General features: G+C 35.1%; 1 protein-coding gene across 1 annotated transcript in view; it reads right to left on the bottom strand.

Annotated features, from left to right (window-relative positions):
• The window catches only part of LOC107592862 (E3 ubiquitin-protein ligase TRIM62), an 18807-nt gene that overhangs the window by 7892 nt on the left and 328 nt on the right, over positions 1-10587 (bottom strand). Inside the window, exons 2-4 of the mRNA XM_016282433.1 lie at positions 4588-4844; positions 4420-4464; positions 2505-2620 (exon numbers count right to left, since the gene is read on the bottom strand). Of these exons, the coding sequence (XP_016137919.1) occupies positions 2505-2620; positions 4420-4464; positions 4588-4844 (418 nt within the window). The remainder of the gene's footprint in view (positions 1-2504; positions 2621-4419; positions 4465-4587; positions 4845-10587) is intronic.

Below are 10587 nucleotides of genomic sequence, written 5' to 3'. Positions count from 1 at the left end.
AGCAAAAAAATGAACAGTGAAAGTAACAAAAACTTGTAAAATACATTTTAATGGGCATAATTAAGTGTGAAAATAACCGAAGCATATACAGTGAAACCAAAAAGATATAATTTTTATTTATTTTTTTTACTAGTGGGTGCAGGACACTATAGTTCATTTATGTAAGTGAGGATAGAAAAATAAAGTAAACTGTGACAAATCATACCCAAAAATTCTTCTACCAGTAAAATTGATACAAATTTGGGTCCAAAAATTATTCAGACTGAGTCTGGGAAAAAAAATTATGTTGAGGTTTGCATGAAGCTGGGTGACAGCATGCCCAGGAGACTACAGGCTGTCATTGAGGCTAAGGGTTGCCCGACAAAGTATGCATAGTTGTGTAAATACTGTCATACTAACATCATTATTTTGGTTGATTGTAATCTATTACATACCTTTCTATCAAAATGATCTAACATTATCAAGATGAATTTGTTCTGACACAGTGTAACTCTGAGTTCTTGTCATATTTTATTATAATTTTCTAAACTATAGCGAATAAACTGTGATAATGTGAGAAATGTTGAAGGTGTCTGAATAAATGTTGGTTTGACTGTATCTATTTGATAATTGAAGTTAACCAACTAACATTATACATACTCTTGGTTTCTGTACCCAATATTTAAATGTACAAATGCAATAAAAATATTGGTATCGGCAAGTACCAAAAATAAAAGTATCGGTATCGGGCGAGTACTGGAAAAAGTGGTATCGGTGCATCCCTAAGCAGTATGGAAGGAAGGACTAAGAGAACTGGATTTGTTTCATGTGACAGGCTGAGCGTCGCCCCTTGCCTATTTCTGTCAGTGTAAAGGACGCTGGTAAATTGGAGAATTGATTGAGAGAGTGAGATATTCCCTGCTGTGTTATTTTAAATTGCTCTGCCTCAGGTGGCTACTGAGGGGGAATACAGATGGAGGAGGCCTGCAGCGCTTCTCACCGCAGCTATTAAAATGGCCCACTTGTGCGGAGCTCAATCAGACATGTATTATCTCATTCACAGGGCTGTAAACACACAGGTTGTGTTTGTGTTGATTAGATCATCTCTAATTGAATGCACTAATACATACACAATGATTAGTATTAGACCTCTGGACATTATTAATATATTAATGTGCAACAGATGCACAAATAACAATAGGCTATTCAATGAGAAGCCATTTCTCTGTGAACAAAATGTAGTAGTGCTTAATACCCGCTGATATGATGCTAGGTTGATGCTGTTCAGTTGCTAAGGTGTCCTGAGTAGTTGCTATGGTGCTCTGGGTAGTTCCCAGGTGGTTATGATATTCTGGTCTCTAATTGTTTTTTTTGTCCTTTGTTTCTTTTGCCCTGTCTATGTGGCCACCAAGCAAAAACAGTCAATCTGATCAAGGGCTATTACTGTTAACTAAAACTATTTAAAAACAAATAATAATAATTATAATAAAAAAAGTTACATGGGAAAAAACTGAAACCGCTGAAATTAAATAAAATATAAATATTATATGAAAAATTAAACAAAGATTAGAAACTTTGCTTTGGCAAATAACTGAAATAGTTTACTTAATAACTAACTGGAAATAAATAATGAACTGAACTATAACAAAATAATTTAAACTTAAATATTTTTAAACTAATTAAAATGCTCAAACTCAAAATCAAAAAGGAATAACAAATATAAATATAAAAAATTTAAGAATTTAAAATATAATATATTTATGTTAATATAAACAAAATATAATATAAGCTATTATAATAATAATAATATAAATAATACTAAAATAACACTGGTCTGATCTTAGACAAATATTAACACACTTCCCCTCAATAAGCCACATGATTTGAGGTATTATTCGTGTCTGTAGCACAAACAGTGCTGGGTTTGTTCAAATCTCTCAATCCAACTGCTAACTACAAGACAGAAGCTAATGGCTCTATGCAAATTAAAAGTTTCTTGTATGAAACCAAGCCATCATAATCTTGACCCACCTAGTCTATAATTAATGAAGTAAAAGAGCTCCAACATGACAGCAAACAAGATTGAAATTAGTGTCTGCACTGAATAGAAAGGGCAACGAGCTGCAGTCCTGCAGTGTGCGCATGGCTGAATACATCGCAAAATGGATTTTTCACTGTTCTGAATGATTACGCCTGGAATATAAGCACATGGTAATGCTGAGATGCTGGGAAGTATTTGCTAAACACATACTAGATCAAAGTTTTCCAAACAGGATTCACATGGGAATCTTACAACCCCCTCGCTGTTCCTTCATAAACCCTGTTTGGGAAAGCTAGATCTAGTATATTCGTGCAGATTACTGAATGCTAACATTATCATGAGCTTAATTTCCAGGCATAAGCATTCAGAACAGTGATAAACTCAATTTGTAGTGTAATTTTGTGTTCCCAGGAGGGATGTAGTTGTTTTCCCAATGACACATAGCTACTATTAAAAATGCAATTCTATTGTTCTGGCACATTACCTGGCGATATATCCAGAAAAAGAGACTTCCAGATTGTATACTGTAGTGGCCCCATGTATTTGGATGTTGGGAAGTCTTCATAGGTGAGGTTGGTTTCGTGGATCTTTCCCTTTATTCTGCAGAGACAGAGGACAACAACTGCATTATTCAAATTCAACACTGGCAACCCACCAAACCCCAAGCCGATTCTTCCTCAAAGGCTAGATCCTGTTTCCAAACACCCGTTTTTGAATCGTACTGTGTTTTCTACATAGCTGTGCCACCCCTGCAAAGTCAAACAGCTCAAATTCACAGTTGGGAGTGAGGTCAATCTGGGCAACACTGCAGATCACTTTCATTAGTTCAAGCAACATTAATCAAGTTATTCCATTCCCATATGGCTAACCCCTCCCATCATTCCCAAATAAAAAGACTGCTACATTCACCCATTCAGAAATTCAGTTTTCTCAAAATGCAGTCTTAAACTTCAAATATTTTTGCTGATTAACAGGGCTAAGATATGTGCATTTATAGCATCTAATAAATCACAACCAGCTTTGTTATTTTTTATATCAAAGTCTCCGCTTTCAAATTTTTATTATGAAATTCAAACAACAAACACTGCTTTGATGCTCTTTGTGAAGTGACAGATTTCTCTTTACTACTAGTAATAGCACAAAATAAACATGAATGAACATCAGATAGTATGTTAAATGAAACAGTACAACTTAGCAAAATGTATCATGTCTCATGTAATCGCTCAGTGTTTCAACCGCAGAAAGACGTCAATAAAACAGTTTGTAATGAATGTTATGTAACGTTACATTTACATTAAAAAAGTAACTTAATGACCATAGCTAGATAGTTATCTAGAAAAACGAACTCTAGAGGGGATTGAACTCTATATTTTTTCCCTAACCTGTTCTTCAATATTTGTTTGAATAAATGTTTGAATAAATTTGTCAAGAAAAAGTTATGACAGCCACCGTTTGAATATTTATATAAAAAAAAACTGGAGTAGAAGCATAAATCTATAATTATATTAACAAACAATTTTTTTATATCATTAAAACATTATCAATGATATTATTGTAAATAAAAAATTATGCAAAATTTAATTGGTATACAAATCAGTTGTTAATTTTAACATTTAATGTTATAATGTACCATGAGAATAATTTATATGCATAATATATAAGAGAGAGAGAGAGAGAGAGAGAGAGAGAGAATGGTTTACTGTAAGGTTGAAAAGAGGTGGAAAATTTCTGGTAAATTTCTCAGAACACATTTTATTTTTGAACATGAAAAATTTACAGAGGTCCAGACCTCGGTGACCTCATAGCTGGCTACGGGCCTGTGTATTAATGTATGTGTGTGTGTGCGTATATGTATGTGTATATATATATTGAAATGGAATCAATTAGTGCCAATACCCATTATTCAAATTACCATTAAAATATTATTATATACAAAAAATTTTAGTTAGTTAATTTCAACATTTAATATTACAGTAATGCACCAAATTATATTTATTTATTATTATATAATTAATTCAATATAATATATATTATATCATGTTCTATAAATATATCTATATATATCTAAATATATCAAATTAAATATATAATTGGAGAGAGAGATAATTAAGGTTGCAAAGAGGCGGAAAGAGAGAATAGAATAGAATAGAATAGAATTAAGACCAAAGTGGAATGGAATAGAATTAAGATCAAAATGGAATTTAATCACAAGCTTGTGAATTTAAATGGAATCTAATTAAAGTTTTGTCAATACCCAGCCCCACTGATTATGTTAATCGATCTACTTCCTAACTAATCTTAACCTAGTCTGTTCTGCAGTGATCTCTCTTCTGACCGGGCGCCTGTGACATAAGGCAAAGGGCAATAGTCACATACATAAGTCAAATAACCTGACTTGCCTTGGTAGCTTCCACCAGCAATACCCTCCACGAATCACTTGCTCCCTGACCAGCGGTTACAAGAAAAAAGACAAAACGTTTTAGACCAGAGAATCTCAAACTACCATACAAAACACCCTCAACATACGCTCACCCACTCCTCTCTGAGTCACATGCCCTCCTCAGTACCTGTCTGACGTCAGGGCTATTCCTTCCAAGAACTCGTGACGGCTGGTCTCACTGAGTCGCTCCTGAAGGATCTGGATCCCCTCCTTGACATCACGGAGCTGTTGGCTGTAGCGCTGGATCTTGTGTTCGATATCAGACAGCGTGCGCGCCGTATCCGCCTCCAGCTCCTCCAGCATGCTCTTCTGTCGTTCCCGCAGGAAGCGGTGAAGTCGCTCGAACGCTTCGCCGATTGTAGCACGAAGGCTCTTCGCTGATGACTATGAAGTAGAGAAGATAAATTTAAGACTAGACTAAGAGCCTATAGAATTAAAATAGTACACAGCCACAAATAACAACCCTTCACCACCCACTGTGCACACACTAATTGAGATGTCAATCAAGCATGTTTGTTTTAGACCAAGTCTTCACTCTAGGGCAAATGGGGAGCATCATTTTCTTTCTTTTTTTTTTTTTAAGAAATTGATATTCAGCAAGGATGCATGATATTGACCAGAAGTGACATTAAAATACATTTATAATGTTACATTATTTTTTTAAATAAATGCTGATCTTTTAAACTTTATATTCATCAAACAATACTGGAAAAAATATATTAAAGTTTCCACTAAAATATTAAGCAACACGTTTCCAACATTGATGATTATGATAAATATTTATTGAGCAGCAAATGACCACAAAATTACTGAAATTTTACAAAATTACTCTTCCGTTGCCATCTCATGATTATAAACACTTCTGTCAAACAATCCATTTAAATAATTGGAACAAGCTGACAGTACTTTTGCCTACAATAGTGTCATTCCGAATCAATGTTTTTTTCCACCAGAATCGCAAAACTATAAAAAAAAATAACTACCCATTTTTAGGCAACGTTCTGCAACAATTAAAGGATAAAATAACTAAAAGAATCATGCTTTTATTATGTGTCTAAATGAAACAAAATTAATGCATCTACAATAGTGATACCCATGTTTTGGTGAGATAGTGTGCTTGACAATTGTCAAAGATAATGGTATGTGCAGTTAGAGAAGTCTAAGACTAGTGTTTCAAGTAAATGACAACCTACACAGGGACAACATGGTCAAAAGACCTGTCCTAACCAGGTATAACATGACGAGTTTCCACCATCAAGTAATTTGTGGGTCCTAAATAAAATACAGCTTGAAGTGACAAAACTACAGACATATTTGATGTTTAAAATACAACTGGAGTGTAGAGCATGGAGCTACCCGTGACGAAGAAAATGAGAATTCAGAAACCGGAATAATGTCTTACTGTGGATTCAAATTGTTAAAAGACAAATTAAGAGTATGATCTGGTTAGGACACCGCAAAAAGCATGTAATTTTAAAACCACGGTACTTATATTTCAATGCCTCTATATTCCTATTAAATGATTATATAAATGATTATATATATTTTAAATTTTTATGTATAGTTATTGTTATAAAATTATAATTTTGGCAGTCTCTCAGTGTATTGCAGTGGGCTATCAAGCAAGTGGAAAGTGCCGCATCATTAGAGATGGGGTCACGGTCTAATAGTCAGTGGAATTGGCATTAGGTTGCTCCTCCTTCAATCTACTGGGTTATTGTAGGACAGCCTCCATGGGAAGGACATAATTACACATGCAGATGGGCAGATGAGCATGGAGATAAAAGCAGCAGGGGACGATGCCGAACGTAAAAGAGAATTGTGAAACTAGCCAACAAACTCAGCATTGACCGAAACAGAGGAAAACAAGTCGAAGAGAGATAAAACGAGACGTTTCTGAGGAAGCCGATCATCTCCATTAAAGTGTAAAGAACATCAGTTACAGTCGACGGATCAAAGATCTGAAATCTCAAGGTCGAATCGATGCATGACAGAAACCGTTCCACCGATGGCCTTCCATACAAACAAGGCGAGCCGCAGATTTTCATTTATTTCTTCGCCTATGATAAGAACTGGAAAAAACCACAGACTTCACCGATGACAAGATTACTCCTACTAACAAATGAAATAAAGGACTTGTTCCACTTCTGTCTTTCCAATGGGAAATGTGATTTCCTTGCCACCAGGAAGATGAAATCCTATTAAGATCACGTCTCTCTCTGGCGTCATTTGCATCGGCTGAGTCAGCCAACCTGGTGTCGCCTGATGGATGATTGGGACTTAGTGATGCTGAAGTGGTGTTGGTCTCCCCACGGGCCACGCTGTCTCGGATCGGCTCTATTTAAAGCCAGTAAACATGTGCCATGAGCCTAGCGCAACTCGGCCTCCCAGCAGCCTGCTTGCGATGACATCTGCTAATCAGACACATCTTTCCTTGGGGTCTTCCATTCAGATACGACATCGGCACTTCAGACGAGATGGTCTGTCAGCAAGCGTGCCGCTGAGCTAAATCTAGAGCACACTAGCGGGGAGGTGGCAACAAGTTAAAAACGAGCTAACATGAACTATAGGTATTTTTGACACAAGCTACATGCTAAAGTAGCACAACTGTTTTCAACATTGATAATAATAATAAATGTTTCTTGATCCTTAAATCAGCATGTGACACTGAAGACTGGAGTAATGATACTACACACTGCACATTAACATTAGTTAATTCATTAGATAACAAACTGCCAATGAAAAATTCTTCTAAAGCATTTATTAACCTTTAATTTCAATATTTAATAACATATTAAATCAAAAGCTATAACTGTATAATTATTTTGCACTTTAATCTGTTTGAAACATTTATTGACTTTTTACACTGTGTATTGCTTTATTGTATTTAAATGTTCAGTTCTTTTTGTTCTAAGAAAAAAGTTGTTAAACCTGTTATATGACGACACATTTTTGCAACTTATTTCGATACCGTGATAATACCGTATACCGTGATAAAAGCTTCAGCAATTATCGCAACATGAAAATTTTATATCGTCACATGCCTAAAAGATTGTGAAAATTCAGCTTTGTATCAAAGGAATAAATTACATTTTAAAATACATTAAATTAGAAAACAATGGAAGCCTGTTTCCACCACAGTATACAATTTTAAAAAGGTAATTGCAATGTTTTCTCACAATTCAAACTTTTTTCTGAATTTTATCTGAAAAAAGTCTGAATTGTAAAATAAAATTCGCAGTTATTTTTTTTTCATTTGGTGGAAACAAGCTTCCATAGAAAAGTTATTTTAAATTGTAATAATATTTTACAATATTACTGTTTTTACTGTATTTTTGATCAAATAAATGCAGCCTTTGTGAACATAAAAGAAAAAAAATCTTACAGACTTCAAACTGAATAATAATAATATTGATGTTTGCCTCAGAACCACTAATAATATCACAAAGTAACTTCACATGATCTTTAGTCTAACACAGCACTGAATTAGCCACTTTATTATCATTTAGAAACAACGAGCCCACTTAATTATTGCATTCAGTTTACTCAATAACGTTGATTCAGAAGTGCCAGATTGTCATAGCAAAGTCGGAATTGATTATAATTTTTTTTTTTTAAATAGCCTTTGTGCACAGCCAGCCTTGTACTCTTCTAGGTTAAAAAAACTGTCATCCATAAAATGCGTTGCACAAATTCGAACATCTGGGTTGTGCTGTTCTGTTGTAAATAAATCTTAACCAATGATTCCTAATTGCATCTACTTCCGGAAAGCCAAATAAAGTGCTTTTGCTTTCGCACTGAATCACACAGCGTCTCCCTGACATGGCTGCATCAACACTACTGCTGTTCCTGAAACCATGCCTTCTTTCTTTGTGTGAACATTTGGGCGGCATTATGCTAATATTTCCACAGTGATGTAGACATGTGGGGGCATGTTAGAACGAGCCGTTTTAGGTAGGCGTGGTTGACTCTTAACTTTTATAAAGAATATCTCTTTGGATTTGAGACTTTAGTCTTTGCAACTTTACAGATCTTCTTTATGCACCAAGAGCTTGTAACACTCCAAAGAGAAAGGAAAACTTGAAATCGCATCATATGACCCCTTTAAATCGACTTGAGAGACTACAAGGAATTTGTTCTTCGAAAATTCATGCTATGTAATATTCAATGTGGCCTACAATCCACTTTACTTCTGTAATATGAAACTGTACAACAGGAAACTTTTTGTAAAAATAAACAGATTTTTGTGAAATGTGAAATTAGAAATAAATTGGATTGTCAACAGTGGGTCTACATGACCAGTCAGAGAGGACAGGTTGAAAAAAAAGGGCTTGGTGACATCGGTCCTTATAGACATGAAGCAAAATATTATAATTTGATGAAAGATTATGAAGACAAACATTTTTTTCTCTCTGGAATAACTTGTACTGATGAATCACTCACAATATAACCAGGAACTGATTAAAAAAAATTAACTAATTAATCACACATTTCTTATAAATATACGCAATTATTCACATATTTATGTGTGTATATTTATATTGTCATAATTTCACATTAAATCTTCAAACTAATGTAGAAACAACATAAAGATGGTATATTTTAAATATGTGTTTAATGGCATCTTTTTACTAAGTAGCCTATTTTTAATGAAGGCCAGTACCATTGATGCCAATATTGCTACTGTCATGTCAAGTCGTGGCCTAATGGTTAGAGAGTCGGACTCATAACCCAAAGGTTGTGGGTTCGAGTCTCGTACCGGCAGGGATTGTAGGTGGGAGGAGTGAATGTACAGCGCTCTCTCCCACCTTCAATACCACGACTGAGGTGCCCTTGAGCAAGGCACCGAACCCCCAACTGCTCCCCGGGCGCCGCAGCATAAATGGCTGCCCACTGCTCCGGGTGTGTGTTCACGGTTTGTGTGTGTTCACTGCTGTGTGTGTGCACTTTGGATGGGTAAATGCAGAGCACTAATTCCGAGTATGGGTCACCATACTTGGCCACATGTCACTTCATGTCACTTCACTTTTTATTAAATGCATTTTCCCCTCAATTTTAGCCATTAATTATAGTCATTCAACATTAAAGTATAATTTAAAGCCATTAATTTTTACATTTAATAGGCTTCGAAAAACATAACTTTTAAATTAAACTTAAAACAACCTTCACATAAACTATAAAATGTATATGCATAAACTATCATTTGAATATAGATTAATCTATATTCAAGCTACAAAAGTTAATCAGCAAAGATTTTTCCGATTTTCTCCCAGTTCTTTACAGTCATTTAGGACTTTTTAACCCATTTAAGACTGTTTATGAGTTCACTCACCAAAAACTGCTATTTCGACATAATTTTGTGGGTTTTAGTTAATTAAAGCACTACTGGCACCAGTACTAAATTAAGTTTTCTTTTGAATCTTATTGTGCTTGACTGCATGTTCATAGAGTGTTCTACTGTAAATCTAACCAAAGGATGGCAGGGGAAAAAATGGATGCTGCGTTAAATATCTATATATACAGGTGCATCTCAAAAAAATTAGAATATCGTGAAAAAGTTCTTTTTTTTGGTAACTTATTTCAGAAAGAGAAAATTTCATATATTCTAGATTCATTACATGTAAAGTAAAACATTTCAAAAGTTTTTTTGCTTTAAGGGCCGTTTACACAACAACGTTTTCAGCCAAAAACTGGAAACGTTTTATGCGTTTTGCCTGTTCGTTTACACGACAACGGCATTTTGGCGACTGAAAACGCATATTTTTGAAAACGGGTTTCAAAGTGCAAGTTTTTGAAAACGCCACCATTATCATTTCCATGTAAACACCCAAAACGGGAATCTTTGAAAACGATGATGTCATGCGCGTGCGTAGTACGTGCTAGGTATGTAGACATGCGCAGTACGTGTCAATTTTAAAGGCAAGCGCGAACAAACATACAATGGCGGAGTACATGGTGCTGTTGTTGCTGCTCAAGAGTTTGCTAACGCTTCTTCAGCAAAGTGTGAATTTACTTCACCAATATTACAACCAATCGTCACTTCCCTACAGGTACGGTTTACTAACAAGGTGACAGCGCTAACGGCCTGGCATACGTAATACAGCGTTTTTGGCCATTTTCGCGGATA

This window comes from Sinocyclocheilus grahami, unplaced genomic scaffold (assembly GCF_001515645.1).
Source record: "Sinocyclocheilus grahami isolate Dianchi unplaced genomic scaffold, SAMN03320097.WGS_v1.1 scaffold160.1, whole genome shotgun sequence".
Lineage (NCBI taxonomy): Eukaryota > Metazoa > Chordata > Actinopteri > Cypriniformes > Cyprinidae > Sinocyclocheilus > Sinocyclocheilus grahami.
This window is presented reverse-complemented; position numbering and strand designations above follow the sequence as displayed.